We start from the raw sequence: 23,639 nt of genomic DNA on the forward strand, positions 1-23,639 counted from the left end.
GTAAAGGAAAACTATTGACCAAACTTAACGACAAACGTGGTGACTTTTCATTCAGAATTGTCAACTTTCCTTTCATCTGTGGCAACATTCCTTCGGCTCCTGGAGTGTTCATATCACAACTCATACGTTTTGCCAGAAACTACGCAGACTGTGTATCGCGCTAGAACTCTAACAAATAGGCTTCTGTAACAGGGTTATGTTGCTACAAGATTGAAGTCATCACTACAGATGTTTTATGGTCGTCATCATGTACTCGTGGATCGTTATGGTGTATCCATCAGCACCATGAAAACTAATTTATTCAACGGGCCATAGTTTTCCTTCCCTCGTTGTCTACCCCGGACTTGACTTTTTATGAGCAACTCGGCGGGTGTTTCTAGAAAAGCAGAGGACGCTTACCCTACCGGTGCACCTGGTCCATGCTCCCAGTTTTTAGTGGAGTCCGAGTTGCTCATTTGCTTTAGTCACTTTGCGTGTATGATTTTAGTTGCTGTATGTTCTTTGTTGTGAATGTCTGTTTTCCATGTCTGGTCTTTGTCCCTGGATTGCATTCTTTTGATTACCGCTATAACTTTGGTTCCCTTGATTACTCTTTTATAGAGCCTCGAGTTCGGGAGGTCGTTGGTTCAGTCTCCAAAGACTTTCAACTAGTACTCATTATTACACCGAGTACTTGCATATTTAGGGATTATTGACGACTCAGAGTCAGAATAATGTATGAAGTAGGGTGACATGCATGCCAACATGTATATATGCGTACAGGTAACCACCTGTGGCTTTTTGAGCTAGCAAAATAGAAATTTGGTTAATCCTATCGAACTAGTACAAAGCACTGCATAATGTATGTTCTATTTGTTTAACGTTCTAGTCCTGTAACGCGTGAAATGCCTGCCATGGACGTTAAACTACAATCACTAAAGGGTTTGTGCCATTCGACTCTTGGGTCGTACTGGTCTTATCGTAATTATTTGTCCAGACACCATTGCATTCCCCTGTCTTATGAGCTCGCTACTTTCCCGCGTAAATATTTTTTTGTTACGAAACAAAATTTTGAGGATGGTTAAACGAAAAGTAACTAATGACTCTGATGTCGCAGGTTGTATTTTATGCATCCAATACTTTTTCTTCTGAATTTCTAGCTTCATATGTGGATTTCATTAGGAAGTGTATGTTAAGTCCCGCATTTCAGTATCGGGTGGTTTCGCCCTATACTCGGCGTCACATTATTAATAAGATACTGTTAAAATTTAAATAAAAATATTTTGTACGACTTTATTGACACGTTTAAATTGTCTTAAATGATTTGCTCATTCGTTTAGCCAAACGGCTTCTCCCTGAACATTGAATCGTTAAATTCCGGTGAGATTTTAATTCTCGGTCCTAATATTTACATAGTCAAAAGTCGACCATGTTTACAGTGATCAGGTTGCTAGGAGATGTTGTTTACGTTTAAATGGAAGAACCCAGAATGCATTTCGGCGTATTTCAGATATCTTGGATTTATTTTATGCGAACAACATACAATACCGAGCAGTTGATCAAGCAGATGATTGTCACCAGAGTTCTACGGGAACTTACAAATTTCGTTTGTAAACAAATCGTCCCGTAGAAACCAACATGGCGGATATTAGTGTGGGATTTTCCCGTAAGGATTTGTTACGCACGATTTAAGCCAATAAGCGACTCATTGGTACATTTACTAACACGTCATGCATATATGCGAACTATCTTCAGATTAAATAATAGAGAGACAACTCTAGCATTAAGTCCCGACGGTTTAAAAAGTAGAGCTTCGATTTGAAAATGTGCTGTATGTGACGTCGAGTATAATTACATGTTAGCCCTGAGTTGTTTCGCCCTGATTGGTGAGCGGTTTAGCCCTTATCAATTAACAGGTAAATTATTGATGTTATAATAAATAAAAGGTATTGTTATTTATGATAGACTAATTAGTACTCTAAAGAAAATTAAAAGAAATCGTTAAAAAAACATGTTTGCAGAAAAGAAGTAATTAATCCTAATTAAGGAGCAATTAATTATTTTTTTATTGAAATTTTGATTGGTTTTTCAATTGTTAGGAAAATTAATAAAACGGACATTGTTATTACAGAAATATTCATCAAACAGTAATTGACAATAGATGTTATTTTCAGCTTTAACTCAGCTTGCAACCTTTTGATCTTCAAACAATTGTTGAAAATGTACCACAACCTGCCCAGAATAATTATAGTAAATAAATTCAATAAAAAAAGTCAAGAATATTTTTTGATATGGATACTGACATGCATTTTTTTTATTAATTAAGCATCTGAGATCGCTAAATCCTTAAATTCACTATTATATTTTGATATACAAAAATCAGGGCAAAACCATCCAGGGCAAACGATTTAGGACGAAACAACCCAGGGCGAACCGGTAGTAGGGCGAAACCACTCAGGTGCGAACCGGAATTAGCGCGAAACAACCCGGATTCTGAATTTCCTCTGACCCTGCAACCCTCCTCTTTTTTATTTGGATATTGATATGTCGGGTTAGGGTCAGAACGATGTGCTATACAAAAAGTTGGAAATTTTTGAACCGTAATAAGAGTAGACAAAGCTTGTAACCTTTGGAACAGAACGGAGCAGAAACGATTTTTAAAACCGGAATTTAACAGAATATTTCAAAATTTCACTGAAAAATTACTTGTCTACTACCCTTCCGTTCCAAAAGTAACAAGCTCCGCCTACTCTGTATTACGGTTCAAAATGTCAACAAAACAAGGTCTCTCGTGGAAAATCATCCAAACTTCAATAATAAATGTAATTTTTGTAGCAAATTTGGTATCAGCATACAGGAAAATGATTCCGGAATCGAACTAGGTAGGTGTGTCATGCACAATTTCAACTTGTAAATCGTTACAAGCGGTTGAAGGGTGGTACTCCATGGTACCGCTAAATCTCCAACTTTTTGTGTGGCACATCGTTCTGACCCCAACCCGACATATCAATATCCAAATAAAAAAGAGGAGGGTTGCAGGGTCAGAGGAATTTCGGACTACATTCAGACGGTTAAAACGCGGGAATTTTATTCATTTTTTTGTGATCCATTGATTGATTATTGGGGTATAACGCCCGAGCAGCAATATTTCAGCTGTATTTAGGCGATGAACATAAAATGGGATGATAATATATACATGAAATGATAATAATGAAATGAAAAAAGGGATGGGACACAAGGATAATAGGGTCGACAAATTTTGATTGCCACAACTTGGCACAAGAAAAAGGGAGGAATGGGTAAGGTTGGGCAGTTTAGCCTCTTGTGACGGAGCGCAAAGGTTCCTACTATTGAATACCATAGCATGGTTTTTTCAACGTGCAAGGAACATGGCATCTTTCCCAGCACGGTGCACCACTATGGTTTGTGGTCAGTAATGACAGGGAGATGGCAAGTGGAATTCCAAATATTTGTAATAGGCAAGGACGGGGAGCCTCTACATCCATATATCCAGTTTTAGTCAATAACACATGAAATCATGACAGAAACGCTTCAATTACATTAGTAATGTGGAAATTGGAAAAAAATTTCTGAAACATGTGGTAAAGACGATGCATCGAAGTAGGCACAAGTCATCGTAACTTCTGTGACTTGTTCTACATGTATGTCTAGCCAACATAACATCTGTTCATTTTCAAGCACAGGGTTTTGCTTCTGTTATTGAATATGCAGTTTTGCATGGTTTTATCAAGATCCTTCCAACAGGACCTCCAATTTTTTCACCAGTCATGTCTGTACCTTTTTAGAAAAATAACAGATGTCTTTAAACGTTTTGTGTAGCCTATATTTTTAATATTTCTGAAACTTCAGTGTACCCTGATGTTGTATTTTGCCTGGACGAAAGTTGAAAGACAATTTTTAACAAATATAAAGAGAATTGGTATGGTGTATATATATGTCAGAAAGACAAGATGGATAATCCAGTGAACAAACTTTAAAACAATTGGACTCAGGTACTACAAACCTACAAATGTGTGATAGGTGTTACCCAAATTCTCTCAAAGAGTTGCATGATACAGTACTAAATTCAAGAGTGAATGATTTTCAATCTCTTACACAGAGTTGTCAGTCCTTTCACTCCCATAATTGAGGGATTGTATGGACCGACAACACTTTGTTAGAAATTGATCAATTCCACGTCCACCTGCCATAAATCATTTACGTTGAAATATTTTAGTAAATTACAGGCATTAGTCGATCTAAGAAATGCAAACATATAAATGTAACAATTGAAGCAATCTTGAATGTCTTAAAGAATCTAGAAAGTCCCTTAAGTATAGAATTTGGTATGGATTTGGGATGAAATGTTTTAACTTTTAAAGTGTTGATTTTATTAATTTACTTCCAATGTACTGTACAATGTATTAATCTCTGTATTTTGTTACAGGTTCTGTTCATGACTTTTTGGCAGATGAAATCACTGAGTTTAGATCAAAGCTTTTGAACTGGTACAGTGCAAATAGAAGGGATCTACCATGGCGAAAACAAGTACTATCAATTTTTACTGAGAGATTTGGTAGATCTGTCAAAAGTTGTGAAAACTAAATGTAATAAATAACATGCAAAATGGTCATAGTGTCAAAAACAAATTGGGAAAACAACCAAAAAAAAACATTTTACAGATATTCTACTTGAAAAAAAAATCTTACCTTTCCAAAATGGTAATATGTTTTTTATATTTGATGTAACTTGTCTGCATTTGTAAGAATTTTGTAATTATTGCTTAAATGATTGATTGTTTTATTTTCAGGCAGAAAATCCAGATGTGAATCAGAGAGCTTATGCAGGTAAGATAAGCTCTTATTAATTGATGAATAAAAATAAAATTACATACATGAACATGTAACTGTCGTTGGTAATGCACATACATGTACATGTAATATGTAAGTACTCTTAAGGTAGAGATTTGAAATTCGTAAGTGTTTTTAGTTTATTTTGAATCAAAAGTTTTTAGCACGCCATCACATTTCAAAAAAAAAAACATTGGAATTCGTTTTTAACCAATTTCAGTTATTTTTTTTTAAATCTACTGTGTATAACCGCTTTCAAACTTTCATTAATAAAATTAAAATACAAATCCAGTTTGCTCATTTTGTTGTACTAAGTCATGTTCTCAACAGACAAATTGAGACAAGTAAGGGCCCAAACAGCCCTAAGTGAACCTTTTCCTCAATAATCAGTCTTAATTGTTGCATGTTTAAGTTTTAACATTAAAAAAAACCCAGAATTAATTTTTTTATCATTATACATGTACCCGACCTAAAACAACAAAATCAAATTGATAAATGCACACAACTATTACTGAATTCACTATATTTTGACATCTCAGAGCTTTTTTGTAAATATCTTTCAATTATCTTGTTTGTCTAATTGTTTACAACTCTGAAAGATCATATTCCTGTTGATTAAACAAAACCCTTTGCTTTTAAAACAAAATTTTATGCCAGTCTACATCTATGTAAAATAATTGAAGCTGATTACCACAGCATTTATAATGTTAATAAGTGTATTAAAAATGTATTTATTTTCAATTTTATTCAAGAAAATCTTTTTTACAGTATGGGTATCAGAAATAATGTTACAACAAACACAGGTAGCTACAGTCATTAGTTACTACAATAAATGGATGAAGGTTAGTCCGCTATTTCAAATCCAGATTCTCTGTTTAACTGTATATTTGTAAGACTCAGAACTGTGATGGGACACAAGGTACGATGATCACACAGAAGTGTGATGGTAATATGCTGAAGTGGGATTGTGATCACGCTGAACTGTGATGGTTAGAAATGATTGTTGACAGCCTATAGCAACGCGTAAATGCTTTGGTCTTTACAGAGGTGAATTTATGAAGTATCTTTTGGTAAAAATGATCGAATAAAGGCTAGTGATGCAGGAAGAAAGGCGATTTCAGTAATATCATCTATTTACAAGCGCTGCTGCGTGTACAATTTTGTGGCAATGTTGAATGGGATACCAACATACTTCCGCATCTTCGCTCAATATGAACGAATGCACTTACGCATATAAGCGTTACACACCCAACGTACCACAGTGTTGACCATGGTAGAACAGCACGACCATCGCACTTTATTTGTTTGGTAATGGGTTTTGTAAATTAAAAAAATGTATTAAATTCTGAATTGGAGTCATATGCTAAAAATGCAAAAAAAAATTAGTTGTTAGTTAGTTTTTTTAAGACAGTAAGTACATTGTACTTACATTGGTGTTAAAATTGTTTTTAGGTATTTACATCTGTATTTACAGAAATGGCCAACAATACAACACCTATCCAAGGCTACTTTAGAGGTATGTATGTTATTGATGACCTTCCCTATCTACAGAATCTTCTTATCTGAAGAAGAATTTAGCAGGACATCATTAGACAGTAATCATTCACTGATGGGTTGTTGGTTTTGTTTAATCAACTTGTCAGAGTGGTAAACTATTGCTATTAACATCACATGACTTTGCTATCAACATCACATGACTTATACCAGGTATTTCAAATGTATTAAACAATTTTAAAAACATGATTTTTTTTACAAATTTTATAATTACAAATTATAACTTTATTTTGATTTTGGATTTTTGTGACAAATCATTGTTGATTGATCTTTCACAAATTATTCAGAAATTCTTTCAAAAAATTATATGGATTTGCACAATTGCTTTTACATTATATTAGCATATGTACAGGGAATGGCATTAACATTTTATCAACCTTGTCCAAAATTGAAATTTAAGTTGTCTTTTACAAAATGCATGTTGAAAAATAAATAAAATTTGGCTGTAATGTGCGAGTATGTTCAACTTTTACTTGTCCTAATGGCATTTTCACTTGTCCCAGGCAATAAGCAACCTTTATCATCATACCCTGATGTATATAAATCTGTTCATGGTGTCATCTTTACTGCAGTTTTAGTCATATAAGACATAAGTACTGACTGATGTTTTGACATACATGTACATGTACCATGTGACTGCATATCAATTCTGCATGGAAAAATTCTTTATCAGCAATTTTATTGTTTTGGAGTCACTAATATTGTTAGTGGTTTCTTGCACTTATAATTTCAGTGCTGTACATTCGTATGTAATTTTCGTATGTGATTATATATTACTACACACCTAATGCTGCTGATCAGTGCCACAGAACTGTAAATTCTAGCTTCATACAAGATCAAAATATATCTCTTAAATGCCGTACATGTGTTTTTTACTTGTATGAGAGCGGGAAGTGTACATTAAAAGATCAAATGATTGGTTAGCATTGAATTTTCTGTAATATAGCTGAGAAACACCTGGTCTCCAAGTTTGTTATGATTGCGAAACATTCAGGTCATCAGGGTTACGAATTTAAGTAGAGCATATTGTAACTACACTTGATGTTTGCTGATCTTAGCGGATTAACGAAGATTAACAAACTGATGCCTTACACAACAAAGTTCAAAGTTCAAAAGTAAATTCGGTACATTACAACACCAGCTCTAATGAGCTTTTAAAACAAAACATTCTTAAATGTCAAGAATATTTTTTAAAAAAAGGAATACACTTATTTGGTCAGTAATTGACAAACGTTTGATATGTCAAAAGATGTGAAATGGAAAAGAACATGAATGTATATTATAAATCTACCTAAAATCTTCATGTTTCAGCTTACTAAATTTGTGATTTTTTTCAATTCTGAACCAAGTCCATACATATATCTAAGCCTTGGTTTATAGTGAAAATAAGAAAATCACCAATTGTTTGGGAGTTAAGTTAAGTAGAGCATTGAAATTGTCTGGATGTTGAAAGCAAACAAAATTCAATGGCATAGTATACTTGACAATTAGGGACTTTGAAGACTTCAGTTTTGTTTTTTCTTGTTCTTACTTCCTGACTTTTTCTGTCTCGAGCTACTGCTGTGATACTTAACAATGTAACTAAACAATATCAGCAATTTTCAATGACAACATTTTGTCAAATCAGCTATGGCATTGACATTTACAAATGAACCCATTTATGAACACCTTATAAAATAGCAGCTTGCCATATCATGGGAGTTGTGATATTGACTGTTTCAAAGTGTCAATTGTAACTGTATGCAACTTTTGGTTCTTTGGATGGTTCTAGCATTTGATACTATAACACCATTGGTACCAACTCTCACACATGAGATGCATTATGAAGCTGATTTGATGGCATTTTCTTTGATCTATTGTTCTTTTTATTGTTTTTTCCCTTTTATCTTTCATTTTTTTTTCTAAATCTCACGCATTTGCATCTTGAAAGATTAGCAGGCCTGTAACACTTAATTGACTTATATGTTTTATAGGAGGTGAATGAAGCATGGTCAGGGCTTGGCTATTACTCCAGGGGTAAAAGATTACACGAGGGAGCTAAGAAGGTAATTACTGATATAAAATATGTACTATTTTTTTTTTTTTTTTTTTTTTTCAAATTATTCTGAGTTAAATTATTGATTCCGTCAGAAGTCGTATGGATTAGCTAGCTGATATTAATTAGGTCCAGCTATATGGTCTGACCACGTACCTGTATGTATAGGCATTAAATGTAGTTCAGACCATACATGTACAGTTATATGGTCTGACCACATATCTGTATGTATAGGCATTAAGTGTGGCTTAGACCATACATGTACAGTTGAATTTCCTAAATGGTCTTGAACATCCATAAATATCTATAGTCAGATAGTGCATCTCATTATTTAGGATCAAATTAAATTGCAGAATCTGAATATTACTTTTTGAGATCGTAGTTACTCTTTTAATGTACACATTACAGGTTGTTGATGAAATGGATGGCCAGATGCCTAAAACAGCTGAAGAGCTGATGAAACATTTACCTGGTGTAGGAAAGTACACTGCTGGAGCTATAGCATCAATTGCTTATAGACAGGTAATTTAAATATTCATTTATTTGAATTGGGACCTATATTAGGACTTCAATTTTAAGTCAAAATTACATATGATTACTGGATATCTAAACTTTGAATTTTGAAAACTTGAATAATGACTACGTATTTATAGGTAAAGACAATACAGTAAATCAATTGGAAGAATTCTTTAACAAAAATTAAGATTAGGGAAATTAAGACTTTATTGAGGAAGCAGTCTGTCAACACTTCATGTAATACAACTTCTTAATGCAATTATAGAAAAAATTTGAATTTTTGTATAGCATTTTCTTTGGAACTTTAAGAATCTTGCACCTGTATGAGTGCAAGGTAGGGAAATCTCAGACACTTGAGAGTAAGCTTTAATTGTTTCCTAATGGGGCTTTTACTTACGTTTAACAGCTGATCGTGATGTATCAGGTCAGTGATACGTCACATTAAGGTGTAAAATTTAGGTCACTTCAAAATAGTATAAACAAACTGCAAGAAATAATCAATCACTGGTTGTTCTTGATAAAATTATTATTTTAAAAGAATTTTCAAGCACATACTCAATATTGGTAAGATATGATTACTCACTTGATTCAGTTGTGCCTTTTTAATGGGAAAAGACGTGTTTTATCTCAGCACATGGTGGGTTAGGTAAGAAAATCTCACACAGCTGAAAATAAGAATTTTTTTAAAAAGCTGTTCTGTTTCTTTATTTTCCTTCATAAGTGAAAAGCCCAAAAAATGGTGGCACATGCATAACATGTGCTTTAGCCAAGCTGTTAAGTATATATAATTATCTGCTGTATTTCATTGTTCTCCGTTTATAGGCTACTGGTATTGTAGATGGCAATGTCATTAGGGTCCTTTGTAGGATGAGGAAGATGGGTGGAGATAGTACCAGTCAGCCAGTACAGGATAAACTTTGGTAAGTCAGTACCAGTCAGCTTGTACAGGATTCATTTTGGTTAGTCAGTAGCAGTCAGCCGGTACAGGATAAACTTAGGTGAGTCATACCAGTCAGCCAGTACATGATAAACTTTGGTAAGTTGTACCAGTCAGCTGGTACAGGATAAACTTAGGTGAGTCAATACCAGTCAGTTGTCACAGAATAAACTTCGGTATGCCAGGACCAGTCAGCTGGTACAGGATGAACTTAGGTGAGTCAGTACCAGTCAGCTGGTACAGGATAAACTTCGGTGAGTCAATAACAGTCAGTTGGTACAGGATAAACTTAAGTAAGTCAGTACCAGTCAGCCAGTACAGAATAAACTTTGGGAAGTCAGTACCAGTCAGCTGGTCCAGGATGAACTTTGGTAAGTCAATGTTAGTAAGTACAAGATTAACTATGTTATGATACTTAATGTCAATTAAAATTAATGGGGCTGTATTTTGATTGGTTCAATATGTGGGTAATTTTCTGCTCTGTCACTTCCCTCGGATGGTGATAATTTTCTATTTATTCCCTATCAGAAAATGGAATCTTCATTTTAATCAAGTAAATTATTTATGGCTGAGAAGGTGAAAGAGCAGTTTGTTACCCCTTTAAAATATCATCCTTGGTTACCCTATGGGTAACAAATGCTGTATCACCCTCTTAGCTATATGCTATTTATATAGTAAGTATAGGCCTATATTTATCATGCCTTTATCGGGTCAAAGAACATGGCCAAGCCACTATCCCTTTACAGCATCAATAAAATCTTCATGTCTTTGGTTAAAGTTACAGCTGTGAGGCAATTGCAGATAGGAAAATCAAGAATTATTCCTGTTTTAAAATTGTAGACAATTCTTGCCAATGAACAGTATTGATTTAAAGAAAGTTTATACTCTGTTGTATGGAGGTTTTTATGTTATATGCATTTTCACCAGCTTTTTTTTTACATCCCAGGCAGCATGCAAACAATATTGTTGACAAAGAAAATCCTGGTGATTTTAACCAAGGAATGATGGAATTAGGAGCTACTGTTTGTACACCTAAAACACCTTCTTGTACCAAATGTCCTGTTAGAGATCTCTGTTTAGCATATCAAGAGGTGAGTAAGTGCTAAAAATGATAAATTTTTAGAAAAATGTTCATTTTGTTGGTGTGGAAAAGCAAGGAAATTAAGAAATGCATTTCATTAAAGTGATTTAAAGGTAATTAACAACTTCAATGTTTTTGATATTTATTTTAACCTCTTCCATGGTCTCCTGGTTGCCTTACACCTTTGAGTGCAAGAGGTCCTTGTTTTTTTTTCATTGCCAGCCACACCAACTACTTGAAAGAGTAATCAAGGGAACCTTAATTCTATTGGAAATCAAAAGATTGTAATTGAGGGACAAAGACCAGACATGGGATACAGACATACACAACAAATAACATAAAGTTACTAAAATAATACATACAAAGTAACAAAAGCAAATGAGCAACTCGAACTTTACTAAAAACTAGGAGCATGGACCGGTTTGCATTGTTGGGTACATGTCCTCTGCCTTTCTGGAAACACTGGCAGAGTTTCTCATAAAAAGTCAAGTCCTGGGTAGACGAAAGAGGAAAGGAAATCTATGGTGCAGATGGATACACCATAACGATCCACAAGTTGACAACCATAAAACTTCTGTAATGATGACTTCAATCTTGTAACAACATAACCCTATTACGGACCCCTTTTATAAGAAGTCAAGTGTCATACAAAAAATCTGCTTTGTTTCAGCATTTCTGACATAATGTATGAGCTGTGATATGAAAACTCCATACGCAGGTGCTAAAGGGATGTTGCCACAGATAAAAGGAAAGTTGACAATATGGAATAAAAAGTCATTTCGTTTGTCGCACAGTTTGGTCAATAGTTTCTAAGTGTAGGTCAAGATATGAGGCTGATTTCATGGTGTCTGTAGTATCCTTTATCTCAAGTTGGTAGTTATTTTATCCATGCCAAACATTTGAGATGGAGTGATGACTTGTTTCAGATTATTATATTAATGTATTAAGGGTAAGTAGGATGACATGTCAGCCTTCAGCCTGTTGTTTCTGTGAACTAGCATGTAACTTACATTTATAATATGTTCCTAAAGAGAGCTAAATGGTAGAGAAGTCTTTAAAATGGTAAAATAAAAATTAAGGCTTTGATATACTATTGGACCCCAAAGAATTCTGCCAGATGATGGAAAAGGGATGTTTGGCAGATGAATTTTCTTTTGATGTAGCTAATGAGCAGGTGTGGCAGAAGCAGAAGACTTCCTTGGCAAATGTTTTGTCATGAACAAATTTCTGCTGATTTCAGTCCTTCAGGAGTATTTCAGGAAGTGCCTTTCTCATATTAAACACAAACTTTTCCTTTTCTGATCTTTTGAGAATGTCAAATGAAAAGTGATCAAGTTCTTAATTGTACTCCAAATATTATTTTGAAGGATGAAAACCCAAAAAATATATGTTTATGATTTTAGGTTGAAATAGACAAACAGAAGCAAGCAAAGAAACTAAATAAGGACCAAGCTAGACCAATTATTTGTGATATTGAGTGTTGTAAGTTGTAATGAAGCTTTTCACTTAAGTCTTGTCTTGTGAAGGCACTTATATTTGTGGATACCGATTTTCGTGGTTTAGTGAAAAATTGTCAGTTCATGGATATTTGGATTTGCAACTACAACAAATGGGTAATTTTCTTTTTGTTGGGTACCAAATTTCATGGTTTGCCAGACCCACGAAAATTGGTATGTTCACAGTCATTAAATACTTCTCTGTCTAATAATCTGGCAAGATGTGCATAAGGTTTGGCACATGAAGTAAAAAAACACTGAGTTTTTATGGCATTATCCAAGTTTTATATCTCATTACCTCCAGAAACAACCATCAAAGTGTAGAGTTTGCCTTTTAAAGATATTGATCAGTCAAATTTAGTTTGAAATGTGAAAATTTTTCAGCACTTTTTCCCTATATAAGCAGTTAAAAATATCTTTGTCACAAATGCCTCAGGATAAATTTGAATAGCTTTTCAGATGTTTTCTAGATGAATTGAATGTATTTTGAGGCATAAAAGACCAAATTGAGAAAAATGATGTCCCTCACATTACCTGATTCTTACATTGAATGGTACTTAAACATCGTAACTTTTATACCAAAGTTTGCAAAATTTATATGCTTGGTATTTGTGTGTGTGTGGGTTTTTTTTGTTTTTTTTGGTTTTTTTTAGCAAAACATGAATAGATGATGGAGTTTCTTCACAATTATTTTCTTGGTTAACACAACTTTAAGCAATTGGGCATCGTAAAGCTTGCATGTATATATCACTATTAATTTCGTAAAATTGCTTCCTAAAACTTTCAAAAAAGAAGAAAAAAAAAACACTGTTCCTCATCCTTCCAATCCCTGATTCTTACATATATTGGTGCTTTAAAAAAGGAAGTTGCTAAAAAACACTCCAAAAATAAAGAGAAATAACAACTGGTTAATATTAGCCATTCCCTAGTGACTTACATGAATTAAATTAGATGCTAGGGATATAGTTTTTGACAAAAGCATGATTCTCTTCTTACAATGAAACTGTAAATCAAACAATCAGGAAACTCCTGTTCTATTTTTATCTCTACATTTATACCCAGGTGTTGACAGTTGCCCATTGTGTTTCGCCTCTGGAGAAGAATGGGACAGCAAGTAAGTTTCATTAGCATATTTAAAATCTAGCTTGAAAGAAATTCAGCCTAAAACTAAGGAGGGTCAGTTTAAATGATGTTTGTGTCCTTGTCCTTAAATGTGTGAAATATCTGCCAATTGATGTTGAACTACATTCAACACTCTGATTCAAGTCAATGATTTCAATGAGGTAGACCTAGGGTAAGGGACACAACTCTTACAAATTATTGGAACATTTGTATTCAGCATTTTACATTAGTCTCATGTTAGCATCAAAGTAACTTGGACTGATTTCATTCTGTTTCAAATGAAAGCTGGATAGGCTTTGGTGAAATTGAATATGATAGAAACATATCACTGATTTCAAGAGTTATGTCCCTTACCCTGGGTCTACCTCCTTAACTAACAAACAAAAACAACAAAAACCTCATGTTCTACATCATTGACTTATGTCATTACTTTATTTACAATTAATTATTATTTCATCACATGTACCTTATTTTACATTAGCATAGGTGTTCAAAACTATCCACGTAAAGGAAAGAAGAAGGCAGCTAGGGAAGAAAGGACTAAAGTTTGTATTGTTACTAAGAACTCAGGGACAGAGGAGCTATACTGTATCACACAGAGACCAGAAAAAGGTCAGTTTTTCAGCAATAGGTACAGTATGTATGCAATGAGTTTCAATCAATTTTTGCAGATGTATGTAAAGAATTTCAAAGAAATGTTTTACTGGCATATTGAGTTTTTTTTTACAAGCATGGTTGTCATTTATAAGGAAAAATCTTTAGAATGTATTAGCCTATTTTGTCTTGGATTTCATCAGTCAATCAGTAATACTTATCTGATAAGTTGTATTCATCATGTGAAGCTTTCAGGATTTTATTTTACTAAATGTTTAGAAATATTCATATATTTAAATTGTTGCACTTTAGATTTTAATTTTTCATGCCTATTTTTTTTGATAATTGTACCAATTTTGATGGTATTTATCAACCTTTTTGCCCATCTGTCTACCCATGAATTTCTCCCTTATTTCATATTAGTCTTCTCAATTTATTCTGATGTAGTTTTACAGAAGTTTGCCATACACATGTGTATAGATGTACTTATTATCTGCACGGGGAGGTTATCCAACTTAATGGTTCTATATGTTAAAAGATTCTTTAATTGCTTAATAAAATTTTATAGAACTTTCTACGATATTTAGGCATCATACATGTGCATGAAGGAAGATAGTACATGTCAATTACCTGCTAAGAGAGTTCAATCAACTTTACTGGGTTTCATAAGTTAAAATTTACAAGAGCAACTAACTCCTCATAAACTACTCAATAGTTATATATTAAGTTAGTTGGAAAAGTTCGACATTATAAGTAGACATGCACAAATAAATATAATGTCAGGTCTCCTCATTGAGAGATTATCCAACTTAAGGTTTTAACATAATTCTATTCCCCTTAAAGTAGGTGAAGTAATCTTTTTACCTGTGTTGCCAAAGGTGTAAGCAGGTCTGGGAGTTAAGTCACTCTGTCCGTCCACAACACAATAAGATATCAGCTTGCCATCGCAGCTCCTCTGAAACTACTCATCAGAAATTCACGAAACTTGGTATGTAGCAAAAACACCATATGTAGATGTGCATATTATCAGGAAACAGATTCTCTAATTTTATACCTTTTGAACTTCGAAATTTTCTGTCATCACAACTCCTCTAAAACTACCAAACAGAATTTCATAAAACATGGTATGTAGCAAGATCACCATATATAGTTGTGCATGTATCAGGAAATTTTGATTTTCTTTTATGGGAATTATGTTCTGTAGTACCATGTATCCGTCTGTAACCCTTTTATGTAGCATTTTCCTCAGCAACTATAGATGTCTCATATTCTTCCATTCTGGAAAAGTTCTTCAATCCTATCGAGGTCAACTGGGGGTCAGCAAGCATAAGATCAGATGAGATTGCAATGGGACCCAAGGGAATAGAAACTTGCTTTGATTACTGTCAGAAATTTTTAAATAATACATATATTATTGAAGCATTTCTGATATTTTTATGTTTGGAGATGTATTTCCACATAATTATTACTGTAGCCTTCAAATCTGATATCCTTTCTTTGTCTAGTATAAAACCGTAAACCAGTTTCCACCATATTCTGCATAAATGGCAGATGTGAAAGTTGTCTATAAATCATAGCTGCAGTGCAGTACAAGTTTAGATATTGATTGGTCTAGCTTGTTGTGAGCTTGCTTGCATTATTTCTAGTTACCCATTTGATTATTTCTTGTTCTGATCATTGAACTGATCTTACTGTTGAAATTAATAAAACTTTTTTTCTTGGTAGGGCTTCTTGCAGGTTTATGGGAATTCCCTTCACTAAAAATAGGTGAAGATGAAAAGGAACCAACCAATCTCCAGGTACTGAAAGACAGCTGTGGATTGACAGTGGATTCCATTGTCAAGTCATCTCCCGTAAGGGAGGTAAGCCATCTCTTCCTTACTTCAGATACACATTTACAGTACTATGTTTATGGTAAATAATAGTAATAGACTGCTGGTATCATTCTACTGTTTGGTCTAATAAGAATAACTACAAATAGATTTAAAGTGTCTTTTCTACTCAAAAATTTCTACTAGGGAAATATACAAAAATATTTTCTTAAAAATGCTTGATGTTTTACCAATAAAAAACGGAACCTTCCACATCATTTTTTGGACTATAAACAAAGCTATTAAAAAAGAACCTGCCATCCTCAATAGCTCTTATAAGAAATGGCATCATATCCATGGATCTAACTTTGAATTATTTATAGATAAGATTTGTATTCTTTATTGTATCAGGTAGTACATTTATTTTCCCACATTCACCAGACCTATGTAGTAGAGAGTGTCACTGTTAACAGTTGTTCTGACGAAGGCAACTACACCAGGCCTGTACGATGGGTTACAGAGGAGGAGTTTCATCAATCTGCTATTTCCACTGCTATGAAGAAAGTAAGTAATTTGCTTGATTGATATGCATTTTATACTAAGAGGTATAGGCAGATCTAAGAGGGGGATTTTAGGTGATTTTCTGGATCTGTCACTGAGAATTACTGAATTTAAAATTTTAGCAAATATTTGAATTCAATATGAAATTTGTGTGAATCTTCCATAAAACTTGTTAGAAAGTGTTTTATTATAGTCATGTTCTGAAGGAGAAGGGGTATGCTGTTTTACCCTTGTCCATGTTTTCATCCATAACAACTTTTTGTCCCCTGCGACATGTCATGAGGGGACATGGAAATGCTGGGCTTCCGTCCATTCGTGTTTTCCGCACTTTTTTTAGTTATGCTTTACCAAATATGTTTGTTTTTGGTATGTAGCCTTATTATGAAGAGTTACAGATTAAGTTCGACTTTGGTTACGTTTGAATTATTTTTATGGAAGTTATGGCCCTTGGACTTAGAAAATTTCAGTGAATTTATAGTAATTTTTGTAATGCTTTTTCCAATTGATTTTAGATTTTGTATGTAGTCTTACTATGAAGTTCGACTTTGGTTGGAGTTGAATGATTTTTAAGGAAGTTATGGCCCTTGGACAGTGAATTTACAGTTTTCCACACTTTTTATGCCCCCGCGACAAACTGTTTTTGTCAAAAATAGGGCTATATGGCTTGTCCGTCTATCTCCTCATTCAGTTTTTGAACTACATCTAAAGTATTTTTTGCAGGATGGTCATTTTCATCAGAAATAGGGCTTTATGGCTTGTATGGCTATCTCTTCGTCTAAAATATTTTTTGCAGGATATTTCTACACATAATGATGGTGTGCAAGGTCATAGGATCTTGATTTTCATGAAATATTACGGAAATGGCTGATAGACTGTCATTTTTGTCAGAAATATATACCAATCAACAAAGTTAGGAATTTGTTATGGGGGTATTAACTTTTTTTATGTGTCCATTAATACGTCCATCTGTCCCTTTTTCTCATCGCAACTAGTCTGACACTACCAAACAGAATTTCATGACACTTTGTGACCTGGATACAATATGTAGATATGCATATATTTAGGAATTTCTGATCTCCAAATTGATCCCCAGACCATGAGTAACACAAGTCTTGGAAGGATTTCTGAATCTGCAAACCATGTCTTCATACGAAAATAAACATAATCTTACTTTGGTAAATCTAGCGAGCGGGGGCATCATTATTGTCTTACAGACACGTTTGATTTACTAAAAAAAAATCACTACTAACAAATGAGGCAGGGGCTCCTGTGATAAACAGGGTTTCTAGATTTGTAATGCTTTCACCAATTGATTGTATATTTTGTATGTTGTCTTACCATGAGAAGTTACAGATTTAAGTTTGACTTTTGTTAGGATGGATAGAAGTTATGGCCCTTGGACTTGGAAAATTTCAGTGAATTTAAAGTTTTCCATCACTTGGCATCAGTCATCATCGTCCGTAGTCTTCGTTAACAACTGTACAAAACTCTTCTCCTCTGAAACTACTTAAATGATTAGAACCAAACTTGGTATAAATGTTCCTTGGGGTATCCTGCGTAGAACTGATGTGGAGATTTTTGATCCATCAAAAAAGCATGGCCACTGTTACTAAAAATAGAACATAGGGGTCAGACAGTAGTTTTTTGTATATTCCTCCAAAACCGTTAGGTTTAGCCAAATTATTTCAATAGCTGAAATGATCTATATTTTTAGGACTGCAAAAGTCTTCAGGCATAAAATTTGTCAGACACCTTCTTATAAGAGTTATTGCCCTTGACCAGGTGAGTGATTCAGGCTCCTGGGAGCCTATTGTTTTTTCACATGGGACATTGGAACGCTGTTCTTTTATTCTTTCACATTTTTCTCAGGTACTACTCCTTATAGGAGCTTGAAATTTTAACACATTCTTCCTGAATGTATGCCATATAGTGGGATCCATTTTCAGAAAAATTCTACAACAACTTCCTGTTTACCATGGACTTAGTTTATTTTTTTCCTTTGTATTTTTGAAAGTTCAAATTTTTGTCACACTTTTCTCAACAACTACTCATCACAGAAGCAATTTTAACACATTTTTCCTAATAGGTATACCATTTGGAGGAATAAATTTTCAAAAAATTTCGCGACAACTTCCACAGTTTAATGAGGACTTCATTTTTTTGACTTTATATCACGATTGAAATCAGGGTATCACTAGTGAGCCATCACTGTCAGATTTCTTGCTTCCTTTTATAATGAAGTTTCACATGGAACTCTTAAAGAAACCTAAGAGCTCAGTGGGTGTATTTAGAAAAGCAGAGGACACATACCCTACTGGTGCACCTGGTTCATGCTCCCAGTTTTCAGTAAAGTCTGGTTAGCTTTTGTTTCTTTGTACATGAAATTCTGGTTATTTTATGTTCTTTGGTGTGTGTGTCCCTTTTGCTTGTCTGTTTGTTATCCTTGAATTATATTTAAGACAGACCGATAGACAGACCGACAGACATCATTATTACAAACTAAGATACACAAAGGCCATCGTCCGAGCTTTTTTGCTCTAAATAAGAAATCAGATTGATGGAAATGGGTCATTTATTCAAAAATCATATAATACAGGGCATTCTGCGTATAGAAATATTGATTGATTGATTGCTGTTGTTTATTGCCGTTTTGGCGACTAGGGCCATATCACGGCAAGAACATTTAATGTAAGGAAAATATTAAAAGCAAGATCAAAGTCTCTTAAAAAAATAATGAAATTAAAACAAGCAGCTATTTACATATAAAAAGGTACATAAAAGGTGAACCTAAGACATAAAATACATATAGAAACATAACTTTGATAAAACATTTAGAATACTGAAAAATCAAGGAATAGAAATATTAATTAATAATATCAAATTATAAATACAACACATCAAATGAATAAATGACAGATTAGTAAAGGTGGGGAGAAACTTTCTTATCAAGAAGCAAAATTAAAATGTGAAATAATGATGAAATAAGTAAGGAAGGTATGTGGGTGGGTAACTAAATTGCAAAAATTCACATGTATTCATTCCAAGATGTCTATAAAAGCTGATGCTTATGAGTGATCCCACAATGTGGCTGATAATTTACACATGAATTTTTTCTTACATAGCAAGTGTACTGACTTATCAAAGTAGCCATTCTCTGATCATAAGTGAAAATTAAACCATTCTTTATCAGATTCTGACTAATTATTATGAATAATGTAATATTGTTTGACACATCTGATCATGAGCAGACCCCTGGAGAGAGAGAGATAAGATTACAAATCAATAAGAATGACCCCCCTCCCCTTTCCCTATTATACCATATGGCAGCTTTGAGAATGACCAGCTTGACACTTTACAATAAATCGTTACTGCTTTTCTTAAATTATTTTAATTGTATTTTTGGTCTACAAAAAAATTGGTTTCTTTTGATTACCATTCAAATCCTGGTTTCCTTGATTTCTCTAAGTGTGCCTTATTTACCTACGCTCCTACCCTCATTGGTTTACATGAAAAATTGCCTGAGAACCATAAAATTAACTTCAAATTGTCAGACTTGTCATTGACTTCACACTCTCTGACTTCTAGAGCATGCAAAAACAAATTAACGGGTTGTATTATTTATATGTCTAAGTTAATATAGCAAAATTATAAATCACCAACTGCATGATATTAAGACATAATTGTACTTTATAGCGTGTAATATGCACTGAAGTCAATAGAATAAATGTGTTTTTGTTGTAGCTATTACGTATATTCAACATGTATTGCTAATGATGCATTGCTAATGGTACGTTTAAAAGCATAAAAGAAAGGAAGAAAATCTCATAATTAAAATGAATTCTTTTGATGTTTAAAAGCGTCTTTTAATAGAAGCATAGTACAAGTGGTTATGTATTGAAAATGTCTTTAATAGCACAATTGTGCCCTCAGCAAATCATTTTATATGTTAATTTCTTTTCAGGTATTTAAAGCATGTACAGACAAAATGGTGAGTATTCAGATAACAGTCTTGTATTATTTAAAGTTTGAATGGTATATTGGTATCCTCATGTCCATCTTTCTGTTCCATTCATGTTAGCTTGTTGATGCAACATTGTGTACATATTTGAATATTTAATTTTGTTGGGTTGATATTTTCAATGTGATGTCGCATTGGTTAATTGATGGAATTTAATTTGATCAGAACCAAGTCTTATCTGTGGCGTTGGAAAAGTCCGTATTTTTTTAATCCCAAATGTCTTCCAATATAGAAATTAATACATGTATTTAAAATATGTTTTGATAAACTGTGAAAAAGATTGTTCAAAGGAAAATTTTTGTCAAAAAAAGAAGAAAGCTGCAATGGATTTTGAATTATCTTTAGGGTATCTACGTAAGTTAATCAAAAGCACCTATGAAGCTACACCCTAGAATTTGAATTGCCAGATGGTTCAGAAAAGAAAATGTTGTTTCATTGGGTTAGACTGGGTAGTTGTGGACCATAGAAGATGGCTTGAAAGTCTGGTCACAGTCGTCTGACCCTATGAATTTGTTAGAATGGGAGCCTGATTCCCATTCAAACTTATTGTGAAGACTACACAAAAGCTACTTATGAATAAATACCATGATAAACTGTGTCAGTGAACTATTTCTTAACACTAGGAAATTTGGTAATGACACAAAATTGACAAATCTGACATTAATGCATCATAGCTATACCTAGAAGTAGCGAACAAGCAGTTTTTGGTTTGGAATCTTTCATAAGTAGAAATTTCAGAAATAATCTAAATCAATACTTGGCCATTTTCAACAGTGGGTAAGTTTTTCCAGTGAAAATTGTTAAAGAACTCGGGAATATGTAAATCGATATGCAATCTCTTCAGATGGGTAAAAAATTGCATTTTTTAGAACGGGACTGGTAAAGTTATCACTCCATTTTGGTGAAATACGTCGTCGTAATTTTTTTTCTAAAAGTTATTATGATTTTCACCTGTAAACTTTACAAAGAACTTGAGTGGATGAAACAGTATTGTGTAGTACACATAGTAAAAGATTCAATTGGCCTTCATGTGTTAATATTATAAACTTACTAAGATTATTCAAGGAGTGTTTCATTAAACCAACATTTGGTAGGTGCTTTTCCACTTCTAATATCTAGAATGTTGGGTTGTATTAAGTCATTTAATCAACTTTTTAGCTTGCCACCAGACTTGACTATCTTTATATTTGCCCTTATTTTACAGCACAACAAAACACCAGCTAAAACCCAGAAAAAGAAAGTGGATGCCAAACAGCCTTCTATAAATAATTTTTTCAAGTCGAAATCTTGATGCTGAATGTCTGGATTTAATGTTAAAAAATGAGTTATATTTTTTATACCAAAGCCTGTAGAGTCTGTATATATTTTACATATAAATAAATAAAATATAAACAAAGATGATTTTCATTGCTTCCCTATTATTTCAAATGATAAAAAGTTTGATTGTTGTTAAAAACTCTATATAAACCAGAATGACTTAGTTGACAACAGTTTATCAAGAGAAGGAGATGGTATATATTAATTAGCATTACTTTTTTTAGACTAATATTAACGTGTTACCTCCCTTTGTGCTTTAATGTAATACAATCAAATATGTGTAATGGTGCATATAACAGCTAAATAAAACGCAGCTTTTTTCATATTGTCAGACTACAAATCATTTTGTTGCTTTATGAAAAAGGTTTTGCTTGGCCTGTGACAAACGGGATTTTAATTTATTAATTTATCCATCTTGATAGGGCAACATGGTTTATCTGGCTAACTTCAACAAATTCAGTTTTTTTTTTTTTTTACCAATAAAGCTTCAAAATTTTGTTTGTTTATAACTACATGTAATGGAAGTTGGCTGAGCTTTCAATGAAATTTAATTTTAGTAACGTAGACATTGCAATTTTAATATTTCATAGGACTACATAGTATAAAGATACGGTGAAATGATAAAAATGCACCATTTTTAACCTTTATAAAAATAGTAAATTTCAATGGCTTACTTAGAAGGCTTGTATTGCCATTTTCTTCAACATTTAGTGCTTATACACTTAATTGTGGTGTGCAGATCCATTGATTTTAATTTTTGTAAAAAATTGAGTAATTAAAAACTGAATTATAACAATTACAATAGTGGGTGCAGGTGTACTTATATAAAGCTTGTTGTAAGGTTATCACCTAATAATAATCATACCTCACAAAGAAAGTTTGGGGGTATATAGGAATTATCCCGTCTGTCTGTCTGTTTGTCCAAATTTATTTATTGTCATTTAGTTCCAGCATAGATTTAGGTTCTATTGTATTATTGTTTACCACTGTTCACATCTGTTTCTTTCTATCTACTAGTCAAACAATTACTCAAAACCCTTAGGGAGCTTTTAATGGTTTATCTTCATGGAGTACAACTCCTGAGGGAGCTTTTAATGGTTTATCTTCATGGAGTACAACTCCTGAGGGAGCTTTTAATGGTTTATCTTCATGGAGTATAACTCCTGATTGTATTTCATTCCCTCTGGATTTAAAATTTCAGAGTTATGTATGACAATTTTGATTTTTTTTTTGATTTTTTTTGGTGGCTGAATACAGAGGAGAAAAGAATGGATTAATAAATAGTCAAAAACTGGAATGATTGACTTCAGATATCTTAAAGTTTCTTTATTGAGCAAGGAAAAGCTAGAACTCGACAAAATAAAAGGTGATGCCTTGCATTAAAACGTGATATACTTTATGTGTATCCATTGGATATACATGTAACAGTTCTAGATGTTGATTAGTTCTGTATTGATTTATAAACCATAGACGTGTAATTTTATTAGTATTCCTCTTTAATGACTTCTAATAATAGAGATATGGAATAATATTGTCAGTAATAAATAGGACTTTAAATAAAAACACATTTAGTGGTAAAAGAGCGGTAAAGATTTGAAGGCAATTAACCAATATCAATCATATTAATCTGGCCGTTGAAAGACCTTTTAATTGATAAATGCCATCAGTTTTTACAAATATTGCCTTAGTTAATAGTTGGCAGTAATTCAGGTCTAAATTGTTCAATTCGGACGAATCGTAACAATTTTTAAAAGAGGCTGTTCATGTA

The 23,639-nt window shown here is 33.3% G+C and overlaps 1 protein-coding gene across 1 annotated transcript; it reads left to right on the forward strand.

Annotated features, from left to right (window-relative positions):
- Window positions 1-1,108: 1,108 nt before the first annotated feature.
- Window positions 1,109-21,935, forward strand: LOC148617997 (adenine DNA glycosylase-like). Its single transcript, XM_088585711.1, has 16 exons — window positions 1,109-1,645; window positions 4,427-4,527; window positions 4,790-4,826; window positions 5,598-5,671; window positions 6,304-6,345; window positions 8,357-8,428; window positions 8,827-8,940; window positions 9,757-9,854; window positions 10,818-10,962; window positions 12,356-12,434; window positions 13,511-13,562; window positions 14,052-14,182; window positions 15,890-16,026; window positions 16,387-16,539; window positions 20,498-20,524; window positions 21,759-21,935. The coding sequence occupies exons 1-16, from the start codon at window positions 1,618-1,620 to the stop codon at window positions 21,843-21,845; spliced, it is 1,377 nt and encodes a 458-aa protein (XP_088441837.1). The 5' UTR covers window positions 1,109-1,617; the 3' UTR covers window positions 21,846-21,935.
- The last annotated feature ends 1,704 nt before the right edge of the window (window positions 21,936-23,639 follow it).

The sequence above is a fragment of the Perna viridis genome, chromosome 5 (genome assembly GCF_037379345.1).
Source record: "Perna viridis isolate PV_CMFRI_1.1 ecotype Kerala chromosome 5, ASM3737934v1, whole genome shotgun sequence".
NCBI lineage: Eukaryota > Metazoa > Mollusca > Bivalvia > Mytilida > Mytilidae > Perna > Perna viridis.

Excerpts from the sequence above, each read along its gene's own strand:
- LOC148617997 (XM_088585711.1), top strand. The coding sequence starts at position 1,618 with ATGGCGGATATTAGTGTGGGATTTTCCC. Across the intron at positions 5,672-6,303 it reads ACTACAATAAATGGATGAAG|AAATGGCCAACAATACAACA; the intron begins GTTAGTCCGCTA and ends CTGTATTTACAG. Across the intron at positions 9,855-10,817 it reads CCAGTACAGGATAAACTTTG|GCAGCATGCAAACAATATTG; the intron begins GTAAGTCAGTAC and ends TTTACATCCCAG.